This window comes from Sphaerodactylus townsendi, linkage group LG01 (assembly GCF_021028975.2).
Source record: "Sphaerodactylus townsendi isolate TG3544 linkage group LG01, MPM_Stown_v2.3, whole genome shotgun sequence".
Taxonomy (NCBI): Eukaryota; Metazoa; Chordata; class Lepidosauria; order Squamata; family Sphaerodactylidae; genus Sphaerodactylus; species Sphaerodactylus townsendi.
Window position 1 is genome coordinate 48,042,413 of NC_059425.1, and position 17,494 is coordinate 48,059,906.

Genomic DNA, 17,494 nt, shown 5'->3' on the forward strand with positions numbered 1-17,494 from the left:
TGCATCCAGACTTTTCTAATAATTGGGGTATCTTGAATGATGTGTATAGCAAATTTCAGCTTTCTAATTGTTGCAGAAGTACTTTAGCAACACTAAAGACCTCCATCAATGAATGGTGCTCAGGTACGTATCATACACGCACACCCCCAGAGGATTCACAAGGTCATATTCCAGATGTGTTGATATCTTCAAGATCCTCAGCCCTTTCCTTGATTTTGTTACAGCTTGTTCCCCCCTCTTGAACATGTGTGCATTTGACTGTGAGCCTAGAATTAATAGAAAGAGCCTTAATTAAACTGATATCAAAGGGCAGTGAGTCATTCTAAAGGAGGAAAGAAATGCAGAACAGCTCCTCTATCAATCATGCAAAAACCCACCCCAAGACTGATTCAATTGAGGACAAAGGGCCCCAGAGCCTCCTTCCAGAAATTTGATCTCAACTAATGACCCAGATTTCCAAAATAATAAGCAGCAGCTGATTCCAGCAATTTGTTCATCTGTCTAAATGACTGGACAGGAAGGTTCCAGCCCTTCCTCAATCATTACGATTACCCTGCCATAGATCTCCCCAAGGGAACATTTTTGATATTTCCCTTGCACAAAAGGAAAACTCTCCTCTACCACCTAGACAAAGTAATTCTTTCCAGGCTGGGTCATCTTCAAATCACTGTTTTATTGTTTACACATTCCTGTGGCAACACCCATTCCCCTCCTCATTCCAGGCAAAGAGGCATAAACAGTTTCCCCTTCAGCCCGTTTTTGTGGCTGGTTTCAGGCTTATCTTGTTACCTCAGCCTTACAGCTGGCCCTTCATCTTTCTGATCTCAACTCATCACTCCATAGATCTGCTGCTGCCCTTCTCTCACCAGCATGGTCAGTTTCAGAGTCTTCTTTGCCATCAAGGATAACCCTCCTTCCACCTCTTCTCTTCAGGGACTTGTATGCCTCCCTGTTTTTCATAGGTTCATCTCCTCTTGTACGCAGACAGGTTCTCTAGTAAAAGGTTTTTGTGCTTTATTTGCTGTTTTGCATTTTCCCCCCACTCTGTGATTTTCACTTTGCATAAGTCAATGTATTGCATAAATTAATTTGGTTTATAAAATAATCCTTCTGTTTAAGATTCTTTTCCCTCTTATTTTTTCAAATGTAGGTCTGAACCTGGACCTTGATTTTATATATACATACATACATACATACACATACACACACACACATATATATATTGACAGAGAGAGAGAGAGAGAGAGAGAGAGAGAGAGAGAGGCATATGATGGCCCAGACCCGCGTAGACCTATGTGGCTGCCTTTGTGTCTATACTAAAAAATCTGAGGCCAGCCCAGCCTAGGAAACATGGACTGTATATATAGTGACACAAGGCAAATGCCTTTGTATCTATCCAGTAGATAGGTATATGCACGTACAGGTTCATATTCTAGCTCTGGTTCAATTATTGCCAATTTACTGTCACTGATATGATTTAAAATTGAGGATTCTATCATAAGTGTTAACCCTGAACTCAATTTTAACATTTCTTGTTATGTGTTGTATATATATTTAACACATCTCTGTCTGCCCAATCACCCTCCCAACAGGTTGAAAACCCAATCTATCAGAAGTGGATGATGGAACTGAACTAGAGAATCTGATTGATTCAATTTAATTCATGTCATGCTCACTAGAAAAAAAGGCAAAAGTCTATTCTCCTTGAAGATCCTCTATTGCTTTCATATGCATGACTGGACATGTGTTAAATTGTTTTTTGCACCTAGAGGAATCTCTCAGGATTGGTTTCCTTAAGCCTTGAAATATCTGTAGCATGAATATTTTGCAAAGACTGAAAAGCAGTGGGAAATGATGCACACTTGCACCACTTTTTGCCATGGGATTTGTTTATTCAGCTGGTGAAAGCAATTTGAAATTGAGCATTACTATATTTCATATGGAAAAAAACAAAAAAGTCTCAAAGGCATCACTAAACAACTTGCAAATGAAACAAAACATCATGCAGAGCTTTGGTTCAGCATACTATATTTGAGAATCATGACGGCAAGAGAGAAAAGGACAAATTGCTTTGGGTCCTGACTCCTTCTTGAAGCAGTTATAATTTATAGATACCTAATGTAATCAGGATCTGTGTACAACTATCAAAGGCTCCTAAATTTAAATAATGTATTTATTTTGCATGATTTGTAAGCTGTTGCTGGCATAACCTAGCAAAATTATTTGCTTCTAAAGTCCCATTTAACTCAATGAGACAAATTAGTCAGGACTAGGTCTCATTTCATTGCTTTCAGTGGGACACTACTGTGATTAGATTTCAGGAATATCCCCCCCCCCCCAGGGAAGGACAGCTAATAAATAATAATAATGCTATGCCTATTACACAAAACTAGTTCCTAGTACTTGTATTAATGTCAGGCAGTTCTATTAGGAAAGCTTCAGGTAGTAAAGATAGTAATTTTTTTGATCTGCCTATGATTCTATGATTGTGACCCTCACTCTAGTTCTAGCTACTGGGAAGTTTTCCTGCTTAAGCCCCACTGAAGTGAGTGAGAGCTCATTGTGCCCTTAATGAGGAGAAGGCCTACTAAAGTTATTGCCCTGGAAAAACCTCATGGTAAGTTGTAGCTATAGGAACACAAACAGTATCACAAACTAGGCAATGCAGATCAAACACTAAAGGAATAAGCAAAATAAAATCCATGCTTTTCAACAGAGTACAGTAAACATTCAGATTTACCTTTGCTTATGTTACAGGGTCTGATCCCAGTTTTGCACATGTAGCATATACCCCCCCACCCCCCGAAAAGCTGGAAACTTGACTATCAGCTTCAGGAGGAGTGTGAAAGGGAATTAGCCCCTCCCACTCATCTGAATAGCAGCATTTTTCTCTTTATGAAGAGGATGTGTGTATAACCTCAGTGTGCTGCAGGCCAGAGTGAGCTACGGCATGCCAGACAGACCAAGGCCAAGGTGGGTAGCAGGCAAAGGTGTGGTCAGATAGTCTAAGGTCAAGGCCAGTGGAAGGCAAGAGCATTGTCAGACAGTTTGGGATCAAGCAAGTCCAGCAGTTCAAGCAGGCAGGCTAGGCATGAAGGTACAAGGCGTAAAGCAGGGAATCTGGTATGTGGAGTTTTCCAATGAAACACTTGTTGCACCCAGGCAGAGCCAAGCCCAAGAAAGGGTTTAAATAGGATGCCCTTCCTAACAAGGCCAGGGTCCTGAAAAGACTCAGTCCTCCTCTGATATTGATGTTTCCAGTCCGCAGAGCTTTTTGCCATATTGAACTGCAATGCAGGTACTTCTCCTTTCATTACTTACCTGCTATCTCTGCCTTTGCCTTCTTTGTGCAGCTGACTCATCACTTAGTTCTCTGGGGCTGCTGCAGACTCTCCCAGTTGCACTGCATGTGGCTCAACCTCAGCTGTCAGGGAAGGGCTTGGCTCTGTTACTTGCATCTCTTCTCAAGGAGCCAGCTCCTGGTCTATTGTATTGTCTGGCTCTGCATCTGATTCCTCTGCTGGCTCATGACACTCAGCTAGGGAACTGGGCACACAGCAGCCATTTATGCTGGCGATTCCTAATCCATCTGAGCATATTGAGTATATAGATCCAGATGGACCAAGGAAATTGAGTAATTGTCTCTATAGACAATTATAATACTGAAACATATCATGATTGCAATGTATGTGACAAACCAAATTCCGGTGGCCCTGTCTCTCTCCGTTTGCTTGGACAGTGAATGCCTAGTCTATGATGGAGGTGATACTAGTTCCTGAGTATGACAGAAATGAAATATGCAAGATGATCTTAGTGGAGGATGTGTTACCTTGAAGAATGCAATGGAGGGACTTAAAAGCATACTTGTACTTTCTCATCCATTAACCCAATTATCAAGTGATTTTTCTGGGAACATGGTGTATTTGGCCCAGGTGCATAGCTGGGGCAAACTGGAATGGTCACAACAGAATCATCAAGAATCAATGATAAAGTGAAAAATTATCCCAGAGTATCCATTAAATCTAAAGAGCCTGAATTGGACAGCATAAGCTTAAAAGGCAAAAGGAATTATTGACATGGAATGGTCCCTTGGACCTCATCCATGCTACATTCCAGGAACAATGCAAAGAACAGGATGGAATGAATAATTTCAGACCCTACAATGTACTTGGTCATACACGGTCACATACTACGCAATGAAGAGTGACTTGGTGCAAGCCCTTTTTAATACACACTGTTAATCAGCTACAGAATTCCACTACCACAGAGATGCCTATATTATCTTTCCATTTTTCTTTCAAAAGGGTGTTGCTTTGGGCAATTTTCCCTAGGTCAAACTAGATTTGCAGCAGTGTTTCTCTGAGATTTGATTCAGAGAAGGTTATAGGTGACCTTTCATTTTGCCCATCATGCACTGCTCCAACACCCCCCCCCCCAGCTGCTGAACAGAAATCTACTCCAATCTTCTCCTTACTACAGCCCCATCTGACAAGACTTTTGTACATTCCAATCCCATAGTACCAGTGTAACAGGTTGGAGCCAATGCACTGTCTAGTGGGAATGGTCCTGCTGGAACTTAACAAGCTAAGTTGCCTCACATCTTCCTCGTTATAGTGATGCTCTACCCATGCCCCAGTGCTACATATATTTCCATGCCAGGTCAGAAGTACAATATAAATGGAATAATAGTTCAGGTAATACAAATTCATAATCAGGTATAGCACTTTTCATGAGTAAGCCTATTTACCATCCTATACCTTCAAAAAACAAATGATTAACTTAGTCCAAGTAGGTACTTTTTGATTTCCATGGGAGAGATTTAAGCATATGCTGAACTCTTGCATTGAAATCAATGAAATTTCAACACAATTCAGATCCCTAAGTCTTAAAACAGGGTGTGTAGCCAGAGCTTTTAACAACTGCATGAAATGTGGAAATTAAGACAGGCAGTTTTTCCAATCAGGTAAATAACACAAATGGAAAAGCTTCATTTGCTTGATTTATGTACCTTTGGTTGCAGTTACAGGGAAAAGGGCTAATAAGAAGTTGGAAACCTTAAGTATTACAGAAACTGTTTAACCCTGAGGGTTATCTTGCACATAGGGGACTTTTGCCTATGCAGAATTTAGCTTGGAGTTCTGTAAGGAAAGTTGGAAAGCAGAATATTTTTAATGTCATGACAATATCAAGTTAAGATGCTCCTTGGCAGTAAGCACAAAGTGTCAAAGCAAAGTCAGAAGATGGGTGTCAATGGAAACCTCTCCCCCCACTTTGCTTGTACAGGAGTCAGTTTCCCCACAATTTGCTTGTACAGGAGTCAGTTTTAGGTCCCATGCAAGCACCGTTTTTGCAGCAAGCCCCCTTTTGCAGCACTGCTGGTATGCTGACTACATGACACAGGAACAAGGGGAGAAGTTATGTGTCAGTCACCATCAAGGAGGACACAGGCACTAACCAACAGATGCCAGTGACATGCACACAACCTTTTAAGGATCAGGCTTGCACTATTAGTGATGGTCCAAATTGAACATGGACCATCAGACATGTATGGGGACCAGTCATGAGCCTGGAAGCCTTCCTGTTTTTGAATTCTCAGGCAGGCACAATAGGATATGAACTGAGGGCTGAGCTCCAGGTTGAGTAACAGGTGGTTACCGTGGTGGGTTACAAGCTCTGCAGGCTTATTCTGGGTAAAACTGTGAATTGCAACAGCCCCATTACCTAGAAAAAGAATGGCCTTTTCATATTGTGATATGAGTGCTGGGCATGTGAGATCCCTGAAACAGCAGCACTTCCCTGAGGAAAGATGTCTATATTCGGGGCAACAAATGATCAATGTCTCTACATTTGTTGCACTGTAAACTGGATGTCTAGAGACACCTAAAAAGACAGAACTTCTATATATTAAAAAAGAACTTTTATAGGTGTGTTATTAGATCTCCTCTACTGAATGCATGTGCATGGAATGAAACCTTCAGAGTTCCCTCGGAATGACTGTAAACGGGACTATGGGACTGCTGGATTCAAGGTCCAGAGCTGTCAGGAAGCATTCAACAGCAGCCTCATTTTTGCCCTGAGCATGAAGAACTTCTCCAAGGCTGTTCCAAGCTTTGTGGCTGGTGCTCTGCACTCGGACAGCATCCTGCAAAACCTTCTGAGCCAGGCTTTTTCGTCCAAGCCTATTCAGTAGCAGCCCCTGAAAAAGAAAAGGCAACCCAGTTAGCACACAAAGTCTGGTATTTAGTAGCATGCCTGACCCTAGTACCAAATCCATCAAGGCAATTTATGGTGGAAGTGGATATTCAGAATGATTTTTTTTTTTAGGACAAGTGACTTGCCTCCTGGGAAAAAACCCTCAGATTCTTAATGGATCCCAGTTCTCCAACAGTTCATTCCAACTGTCTACGGGAATCTATAGATTAGAAACATTATTGATGGTATGTTTAGAAAGAATCTCCACTGGTTTCTGCATGCTCTCATTTTAAAAGACTAATTGGGTAACAACAACAACTACAGTCATGCTTTCCTGGATCAAATCAAAAGTTCAACAGGTCCAATATTCTGTACTTAGCTGTGGCCTCCAAGGTGTTCTCAACCTCCCCCCCCCTCCCCCCCCAATTTCAAATCTTTTGGTAAGGCCATCTAACATAGTGTTCTATGTTACAACAACAAATTCCATCTGTCATGTATACGCTGAACAATAACTTTTTTCTGGTTTATGTGATCCTGTGATCAATTAGTTCCATTGGATACCCCCCCTCCCGTGTTGCCAGCCTCCACATGGGGCCTAGAGGCACCTCAGAATTAGAACTGATATCCAGGTAATAGAGATCAGTTCCCCTGAAGAAAATGGCTTCTTTGGATATGGACTTTATGACATTATATTCCACTGAGGCATTGTTAGGTCTCGGACCCTTAAGCCAGCAAACGAACTCTGAAGTATCAATCAGTAGCGTTTATTGAGCAGGCATCGAAGCATCACACTTGGCAAAGCCAGTTCTGGCGAAGCTGGCATTCACAGTCCCCTTTCTCCCCTATAGAGAAGCTCCCCCCTCCCATTTCCCCAAGAAGTTGTGAAAAACAGTCTTTGGAGCTAAGGTGCCCCAAGGTTGCAAGCAGATAGTGATAGAGAGCCATCTGGCTTCCATCCCCCACGAGATAACAGATGTAACTCTTTTCTCAGGGGAAAGCCAAGTTATCTACCAAGCATGTGAAACCATAGAGGAAAGATAGAGGAACGAATGCCCCAAATGGCAGTGGTTACATATAGCAGGCTGGTTACATATATCTTTCAGCAGCATTTATTTGTTGTTACAAGCAGTTACATTGAGTTAGGAATGCATCTCAATCACATAGATACTATCCCTTCCCCCCATCATCCCTCCCCAATTCCCTCCCTGTCCAACCTCCACCTCCCATATTTGTATTTCCCAACTTATCTAGAATTTTGAGGTGGGGCTGGGTTGCCAGAGACCCCACCTCAAAATTCTAGATAAGAGAAATAATAATTATTCTCTATTTACTCTCTGTACAATATTCAACATTATCAAGTGCATCATTAATTCTGAAGATTCTTTTTGTAGTAATGACTGTCCAAATTTTGTGGTCCTTTTATCTTTTTCAATTCTACAATATCTTGCATGAGGAAGAATTTTTACAGTGCATTCTAAATATAGGCACATCATTAATACTCTGGGAGCTTGTGGACCACGGCAGCAGGCACTGGGGGAACCCACTCTGGGAGGTAGTCAGCCCATCAGGGCATGAAATGGAGCAGCCTTGAGGGAGACTAACCATTTGGCTAGGCTTGGTCAGGCACACCAATGGCAGGACAGGGATGGTCAGCAATCATTGCAGCTGTCAAGGCTGCTTAGGATCCAGCCTCCTTGGCCTTCAGTCCCACCCATACCATTAAGCTTAAGGTATGGGTGGGGCTGAAGGCCAAGGAGGCCGGAGCCCTTCGGGGATCGGGCGGTATATAAATCAAATCAATCAATCAATCAATAAATAAATAAATAAATCCTAAGCAGCTATTGGGCTGGGCCCTTAAGGCTGTGGTCCGGCAGAGCTGCAGTTATGGGGGCTCTCAGCTATGGGGGCTTTCGGGGAAGTGAAAAAAGAGATGCCCTCCAGAAGTTGCAGGTCTGCAGCTTGATGGCATATAATGGCATTATGATCCTTGCTGTTTTATTTTCTCATGTAAGGGCCGGCACACTCCCACAAACTCACACATATATTTTGATAAGAACTTAGGTTGTTTAAAATAAAAATAAATAAATGAAAAGCTGTCATTCTCTTTAGAATGTTGTGAACTGATTTCTGAAAATCTCTGGTATTCTCTCCAAAAGTCCACCTCATTGCTCGGCCCTATTTCAAGTAGCCATGCAAGATGTTTATGGGGACAAGAAGGAAGGAAGGAAGGAGAAGGTTAACATCCTAGAGCCATGTAGCTAATCAGATTTGGCTACATAATGAAGTTACTGGGAGCAAATGAAGCTCTTGCTTTTCCTCACTGTGAATGAGGGGGAATCAGGAACTCGTCAATTCTGTGGCTTTGGCATCAAGGCATTCACATCCAAAGGTCATAGCTATGCTCCACCTGATGACAGCAGACCCATCTGCTGAACGTCTACCTAATTTATACATTAGGCAGGAGTGGGGAGTGATTCAAAGGATCAAATGAGTGAATGGTGCTAAATATTTTCCCCTCATAACTTTACCCCTTTAGAGTCTATCCCCAACTGCACTTCTTCAGTTTCAGTGTTAGAACCCAGCAGGGAAAACACCTTGAGGGACAATGTAGAATTAAAGTAAGAGAAGTGTATCAGTTGGCCTTTTAAATCATACCCCTCACATTCCTTGGGAATATGGCAAGCCTACCAGAGGTGGACAGGGAGGGGAAAACGCAAAAGGTGGGAGGGAAGGGGGGAGGGAGGAAGAAGCAATCTGTCTGCTCAGGGGTATCGGTGCGACTTCTCCAGCCCGAGGTAACCCTCTTAACGTGCAACTGAGAGGGACCAGCTACACTGCAGCAGCAGATGCTGCAACAATGGAGCAGCTGAGCCTCCTCCTAAGAGGTTTCCTTTGCTGCGGCCAGTTCCAGGACAGCAGAGCAAAAAACTAGTTTGTGGACCTGGAACAGCAATGTTGTAGCACTGGTGTGGAGGGATCGAGGTAGGGGCTCTAATGCACTGGACGCATGCCATCCATCCGGAGGGCAGATGAATGGGGGAGGAGAGAGAATGCAAAACCAGCCCAGTGGTGGAGAGTAGGGAAAGGTGGGAGAAGGCTGATAAACCCCCAGGTGCCACTTGATGGGGATGAGAAGGCTGAAGGACAATTCAAAACCAGTGGTGGAGAAATAATACCCCTGCCAAAGGCACCTAGACCCCATGATAGCTAATCCCCCAATGAGAGGCCAGCCCCATTGCATGGCAATCAGTGGGCCCAGAAAAGAGTTGTTGACATGGAGAGTGTGCTCACAGGGATAGGGTCTGATAGGTGCTCATGGGCAGTTTACCTCCCCACCCATGCCACTGACAAGCTCCGGCCCTCCCAGTATGGCGTGGGAAGAGCATTCTGGAATTCACATGTGAAGGGGTTCCCGAAGAAGGGGAAGGGGCAGCAGCACTTTCTGAATTTCAAATTCCTGCTTCCTGCGAGAGTATTCTGGGCCATCACTGTATCTGGATAGGTTACTGGGTGCCAGCTCGATGCACCAATTGCAAACATTGCAAAGACACCAACCACCCAGGATTAGATGGCAGCTCCCTTGACTATGAAGGTCTTGGGCTCCATGTCCTGAGAGTGGGTCCTCCAAGCAAAGATGACACCAAGCCCCAACATGGGCATGGATGGCTCAAGTATGCCCTGAACCCCTGGCCCACTGCTCTTCCCACACAAGCTGAAGCTGGCCAGACCAACCTCCTGGGTGAGTCCCCCAGGCACGGTGGGCAAGGGCCCTTGATGCATGACTCCAGATCCTCTCCCTATCAGAAAGGGTGTCAGTTAGCACAATCCCCATGGTGTTGACTACTGTCCCATGGACAAATGTGGAGTGGGTACTGTGCCAGTCCTCCCACATCACGCTCCCACTCTGCTCCCCAGTGCTGACAATCTGTTGGTTGGGGTGGGAGATCCCTTGTCCCTGCCTCTTGCCTCTGCTGCCACATTCCATTACCCAAATGCAGGCACTCCAATCTGCATATTATGCAAATTATTTGCTAATTTGCAGCTTAATTCTTGCATTGTCAATTAGATGCTTCGTTGTCTGTACCACAAAAATTGAGGAAGGATTAGAGGAAACATATTTTTAACCTGATAATTTACTCTTGCCAGCAACTACTCTCCTTCAGTTTCTTAGATGACAGCAGAGCTTGTTGGTAAGAGATGTAGTAAGTATGTAAATTACAGCTAGGATGTTCCTTGTCTTAAAAATAGGAAAGGGGGAGCAGGCTTATTTCTCACTAAAACAATGGAGTAGAATGTTGCCTGCATGTTTTGTTCTGTGAGTCTATAGATTTACCAGAACTAGATACTTACTTTTGTGTCAGAGTGAAAGCAAGGAATGCGGCCCATTTAATAGTTCCAACAGGGTGGCTGCCCAGAATTCTGATGAAACCTTCTGAGGATGGGGAGGAGGGGAAGGGAAGCTACTGTGCAGTCTGCTCTGGCACCGCTAATTTTTTGAGGGCTGTATGGGAAAGGAGGACACCTCCACAGACATCAGCAACCTCAGGCACCACAGTACTGGGATGAAAAATCAGAGCCTCAAGAAGCATTTTTTACAGCTACATATTTTTGACTCCTTGAAGCTGGCATGACCTATAGAACTGAATGCTTTGTTTCTCTGAAGAATCCTCTCTGGAGAACTGCCGATTTCTGGCAGGATTTTATATTTCCCTACAGAGTCTGGCAAGCAGTAAACAATGCCTGCAGGTTGTTGCCAGGTATGGTCCAACTGGGATCTGCCCACGATGCAGAATGAAGTGGGGGTGAGGAGGGGAGTATATTCACATATCCTGCAAAAGGGCAATACACATTTTTAGCTGGGCATTTTTATAGATTTCCTAATGAAAGTTCAGTTTTTCAGTTTCCATAGAAACTCCTCTTGTTGAGGAGCATGAATAATTTCATAAAATCAGCACAGATCTAAAGTAGATCAGCAATTAGTATAATTTTGAAAATGCAAATAATTAGCAGGATCACACTATCCTGATGTTCCACCTAAATTGGGGCTCATTTTTGACTTTGTTTTTGTTTTATTAATTGCCTCAAATTGGTGCTCGTTTCCCCAAATGGCGTGGTCTCAGATTGTCTGAGTCTTTTGAGGATCTCTTGAGGGAGCCCTCTCCTATTTTCAATCAGTCAACATGTCCCAGCTTGGGAAAGAATTCTCCTATGTTCAGTTTGGGAAGTCCCCTTTGTTTGTTTGTTTTGGGGCTCTTAAAGCTTCTGGGGAACAGGCAATGAAAGAGACAACAAGGTTCCCAAATGTATGACTGCCTTGTAATTAAAAGGCACAAGTCCATTTGCAGGGGAGAATTAGAAGTGAGAAAGGAAGTTTAACTTTTCCTTGTAAATTTTTTTATTTGCCAATGTTATTACCTAGCCCAGGGGTCTGCAACCTGCGGCTCTCCAGATGTTCATGGACTACAACTCCCATCAGCCCCTGCCAGAATGGCCAATTGGCCATGCTGGCAGGGGCTGTTGGGATTTGTAGTCCATGAACATCTGGAGAGCCGCAGGTTGCAGACCCCTGACCTAGCCTCCTGGTCCCTATTAAGATCAGTTATATGTTGACCACAAAAATCCTTTAGCTTACATAGATCAGATATATGGGACAAACCACCTCTCCCCCCAAAATCTCCTTACTTTAGGATACAAAGTATTGGGAAAAAATACCCCCAAAACATTTGGCCTCTATATGTCAGATATAAAGAGAAATGCCTCTCATATTGAAAGGAGAGATTGTTGACCAGAACTGATAAGAAGCAGTCCCTATATAGGAATAGCATAACATCCTGTATATAGCAGAAATGTATGACCCAGGTTTTTCAAGATAAGTATTCATAACTATTGACATTCCTTTGCAAATGCAATTCCAAGATGATACAAAAGTCAATCCAGAAAGGACAATTCAGTCATCCTCCAGATCCTATCTGGTTCAAAATTTACTGGTATTCCAGATGTATTTCCTATGCATATTCTAGTACCTACTTTCCTGTAGGTTGCCAACATTATCCTATCATAGCCTGAAATCCGAAATTTGCACAAGTAGGATCTCAGATCCAAAACACGCACTAGTCAGAACACAGCCAAAATCCATTGATGACAATCATGTTCCAAAACTCTGATTCAATGACAGAAAAGATCTCCATTCGACATCAAATTGAGCCAACAGCAACTCTTCCGCATAACCACCAAGATAAATTCAAGTGCCTCAAAAGGGATCCCTGAATCCTCTGTTCTTTGTTGATGGCTCCCATCCAGAAGCATCCTTCAGTCACCACAGACCCTTCAGGACAGGCAAAATATGATTTTTTTCCTCTCCCATTTTGCTTTCCTCCCCAAATCTAATCTTTAATGTCTTTTCCTCCACCTTCTTAGCTCTTCTACTTCCTGTTATGGAGCGACTTGTCCTACTATGACTGTCCCAGCTCTTTTACATCCTTGTTAGGGACTCCCTTTCCTAGATTCTCCATTCTGTTTATCTTGTCTGTTTATTTTCTGGTTCCAGTTTGGGCAACCTTTGATCTATCTTTTCTATCTGCATTGGTTTGATCTGGACTAGCCAAGCAGGAAGAACATAATTTAGATTAAAAGTAACTTTAACTGGATATCTAGTTTAAAGTAACAGAACTACACATTAAGTTTGGCAAAGCGACTAGCTTTATTTGGTTTTTGCAAAACAACACATTACTATCTCAGTTTTCCATACAGATTCCTTATTTCTATTCTGTATCATGTCAGGCTAATATAATTTCTTGCTGGTTGAGTCACTTGTGTCCCTTCCATCTTTTCTTTGCCTGAGATTTATTGTACTAAAGTAGGAGTTGTGTTTGTATCAGTGTGAACAATTCCAGTTTTGCCCCTTATGTTTATGTTTTGACTGTACACATGGTCTGTTTTGACTGTACAGATGGAAGGGATGCTCTTATGTGACAGGCCTAGCACAGGGACTGAATTGAGTAACAAGAGTTCCTCCCAAGTGTTTTCTCCTGTGACTTCTAATCTTGGCACCCATTTGGGATGAAAATGTTGTATGTTAGGCACGTTTGAAAGGGAATGGCTAAGCACTACCTTCCTACCTTCCCTGTAAATGCACCCTACTCTGTATTCTGAAGCAAATTTGGATTGGGAACCTATGGATTGAATCTAGCCATCTTTTCCTCTCAATCTCACTGAATTCCCCTCCTTACAATAACTTATGTCCCATATTCCCTTTGTCCTAGCAGTTTCCATGATCCATAGCATGGCCTTTTTGGTAGTCAACTGAGACCCCCTTTCCTTTTTTACCAATGGAAACAACTGTTGGATGAAACCTTGTAATTGCTTCCAGGTTGGTAGTTTGAGCTGAGCTGCAAGGGACGGCTTAACCAAAGAGGTGGATTAGACAGCTGTCTGGTAGCTGACAGCTGAGGCACTGTAGCTCCATGGTACAGCAACTGCTTTGTAAGCAGAAGGTCTTAGGTTCATTCCTTATCATCTTTAACAAGGAATGTTGCTGGGGAAGATCTTTCTCTGGACCAATAGAATGACTTAGTGTAAGATGACAGCTTCTTATGCTCTAGCGCTCCAGTCCCTTGAGCATTGTCACATGACTGTTGGGGTGGGAAAACAGTCCCTTTTCATCTCCAGATGGGAGGGGGAGTGCTCCAACAGCTCTGAAAGTCTTCTAGTCTGTTTTCCATGGCTGGCCTGCACAGTCTCATGCAAGACTGAACTGAAGACAGGATGATGAACTAAAAGCAAATTACAATGTTGCTCATTTAATTGAAAACTGTTTTCTAATAATCTGTATCCTGAAAATTATATACAGTGTATAACTGATGATTTCACTGAGCTATCCACAAAGCTCTAAGATTTCTTTCCTGGATGGTTCAGACCCCATGAGTACATATGTCAGGATTTTTTTCATCCCATTGTGCATCACTTTAAGCTTGTTAAGACTATCATTTGCCCATTTACTTGGTCATGAAAGATTCTCTCAGAGCTCTTTATAGTTTGGTTTGGTTGTTGCTATCCTGAATAATTCGTTGTATCGTCAAACTTTGCCATTTCACTGCTTACTCCTGATTCCGGTTCATTTCTGACCAAGTTAAATAGTTACAGTCTTAATAAACGATGTACCACATACATGACAGAACATGGAAGTTCTCTCTGTAGTTTTTGATCTCTGGTGACTAATTCACAAATGCTAATTCACACATGATGGCTAATTCACCCCTTCATTCTGCAGTCATCAAGTGATAAACATGCTTGATGGAAACTCTCCTATATTATTTTGGATTGGTTTCCCTTTTGTTGATTGTTTTTCTTGTATTTGTCACTTCTTCCCCAAAAGGCCAGGCATGTGAAAATGTGAGGAGGTAGGAGTTTGGAGCAACTGCAGGAAGCTGGAATTCACTGTCAGTGAAGGTAGTGATAACTATGAACACATATATGGCTTAAAAAGATGTTTAGACAGATTTACAGATGACAGCCCCTTCAATGACTTCATAGACAGTAAAGAGGCAGAAAACCTCTGAAACTCAGTACCAGGAGGCAACATCAAGGAAGTTTTGGCTCCTGGGCCCTGTTCATTGATCCTCCAGGGCAACTAATTGGTCTCTGTGTGAAAAAAAATGCTGGCCTAGAGGCAGGTGTAGATTTTGATGAAGAGAGAGAGAGACCCTAGACCACAGATGTCAAACTTGCAGCTCTCCAGATGTTATGAACTACAGTTCTGTAGTCCATAACTGTAGTCCATAACATCTGGAGGGCCGCGAGTTTGACACCTATGCCCTAGACTATTCCACTTGTGAGGCCCTCCTCCCAATCCCTCACCCTCACGAGTAGAGGAAGATGGAAGAGTGTTTTAAAGCTGAGTAAAATGAAGGATGATGATTGACAGGTGTTTAAAATTCCACAATTTGCAATTCCTCCTCTAGAGGACGGACATAAGATGGTATTGTTAAATATTGTAGTGATTGCAAAAAATGCATATGTGTTAAAATTGACACTGTGAAAAACTTTTGCCATAACAAACTTTTGTAAACATTTGTGGGGAAAAACAGATTTTTTAAAGAAAATGAAATTGTAAGTTTACTGTTACATCTTCAAAAAAACTTAGGCTTATAAATTGTACTGCCTGGGAAGGGTTAATAAGATGATAATGACTATCTGACAATGACAGTGTGATGCTTTTTATCCTACTTTATGCAGTAATTAGTCAGTTTTAAAATACATATTAATAAATTACAATCAACAAATACATGAAGACTAAAACATTTTTGTAGCCTTTCTCATAGCAAAATCATCCAAAAGATTCTCAAAATTTGTCTAAGTTTGTCACTTACAACACACAGAATGCTCAGTGCTGACAACCTCTCTTGAGACATTGTGGCCCTTAATTAATTTTCAGTTCTTTTGAATTTTGAAAAAGATCTCTCTCCCAAGCAGTTAGTGACAATTAAGCTAAGAAATAGCTGCAAGATTGCTTCCACATTAGGGAAGGCCATCTGAATTTTTTCCTTGCATATAATTTGATAAAGGTCTGTATGAGACAGAGAGTGCTCTTCTGTGGGCCTTTGGCTTTGTCTAACGTACAAATGAAAGAGCAAAAGTTCACCAGTAAGTTTCAGGTCAACATCTTCTGGGTATGCTTCCATCAACAGTTCAACACTTTGCAGAATTTCTTGCCTAGATACTGTCAGGTTAGCAAGTAAAGCAAACATTTGTGCAATATCACTGTACTCAGTAGCTCTTCCTCTTAAACTGTGTGTCTCGTATAGAAATAAAGGGTGTAATCCAAAATTTATCTCTTGAAAAAAGGCATCAGAACCAGGTGCATCATTTCCTTGCTTTTTCCTTACTCCTTGTGACCAGAGGTGGAGCTACCAGGGGCCGGGGGTGCACGTTGCACCGTGCGCATTCCTGGGGGGGGGGGAGAAATCACCCCCTGCAGCACCCCACTCCCCCGCAGCATCCCCCCACCCCCACACTTATTGAAACAGTGCAGGCTGGAGAAGCGGCCTGTTCCCTCCAGGCTGAAAACGGCCTGGTGGGCACTACACTTCCCAGGAGACCTTACGAGCGCCAAGGTCTCATGGGAAGTATAATTTCCACCAGGCCATTTTCAGCCTGAAGGGAACAGGCCGCTTTTCCAGGCTGAAGGTAAGTGTGTGTGTGGGGGGGGGGGCAGGGCGCTCCGTAGGGGGCCCAGAAAAAACAGTGTGTGTACCGAGTGCATTCTGGCGCAGCTATGCCTCTGCTTGTGACAGTTCTGTAGTTAACATTTGCCAAGGTGGCTTTTGCTTGTTGCTCAAGCTCATCAGAATCTTCTCTAATTTTGTTTAAGAAATCCTGAAGTGAACTGTACAAACCTGCGCAAGCAGTTCTGATTTATGAGTGGCTTTGCTGACCCTAGTACTCGGGTCCAAAAATGTAGCCTAGTAGAAAATGACCTAGTACTTGGGTCCAAAAATGCAGCGTAAACACAAATTCCAGTTCTTCCATTTTCTGCAAAAGATTGCTGGCATGAGATTTGGTACCACTCTTCCCATTAACATCAGAGTACAAATGAATGAGGGCATCAGTGATAGCACTGTAGCTTTCTGTGGCTTTTGCATGTGTCTCCTACCCAGAGGCATACCTGGGCAAACTGGATCCCGGGGACTTGGCGCCCCCCCGCCCCGGCATAGGTGGCCACCCTCCTTCACAACGACCAAACAATGATTTTTTGCACCAGCTCACAAAACACCCCCCATCCCCAACAAAACATACATGGCTCTCTCCCCACTACTTTCCTAATTGTGTCCTCACACCAACCCTGTGAGGTAGGCTGCTAGCCTGAGAAACAGCTCAGTGCAAGGGGAATTAACTTTTAAGCAGGTAAATCTCTCACAAGTCACCCCCCATCAGAAGGTTTACCAAACAAACGTCAGCATCATCTTCAGTTCTGCTGCTGCTGGGTTCCCCGCTCAGCTTGCCTTTTCCTGTGCCTGCTGGCGCCTGGCTGCCGGGCAGAAGGCTTCTGAGTAATGCCACACTTAATTTAAGGTGAATAAGGCACGCTGGGTCAGAGGGATGGGAGATGGAGCTCCCCAGTCCTGCTCCTGGGAGCCCAGTGGGATTTCTCCCCCACCCCCTGGACACTCCAGGCCACCGTACAGAGTGGGTGGGGCTACGACAGGCACTGGGAGCAGTCAGATGCTTCAGTGCCTGCTTGCTAGGGCTTGTTCAATCACTTGCTGTGTTGGAGGATGTTTTGGCGCTCCCCACGTGACCTCAA

General features: G+C 43.3%; 1 protein-coding gene across 1 annotated transcript in view; it reads right to left on the reverse strand.

The window, feature by feature from the left end:
* Window positions 1–1,871: 1,871 nt before the first annotated feature.
* Window positions 1,872–17,494, reverse strand: part of TTC7A (tetratricopeptide repeat domain 7A) — a 197,949-nt gene continuing 182,326 nt past the window's right edge. The window contains exon 18 of the mRNA XM_048504819.1: window positions 1,872–6,196. Coding sequence (XP_048360776.1) covers window positions 5,975–6,196 — 222 coding nt within the window. The 3' untranslated portion in view covers window positions 1,872–5,974. The remainder of the gene's footprint in view (window positions 6,197–17,494) is intronic.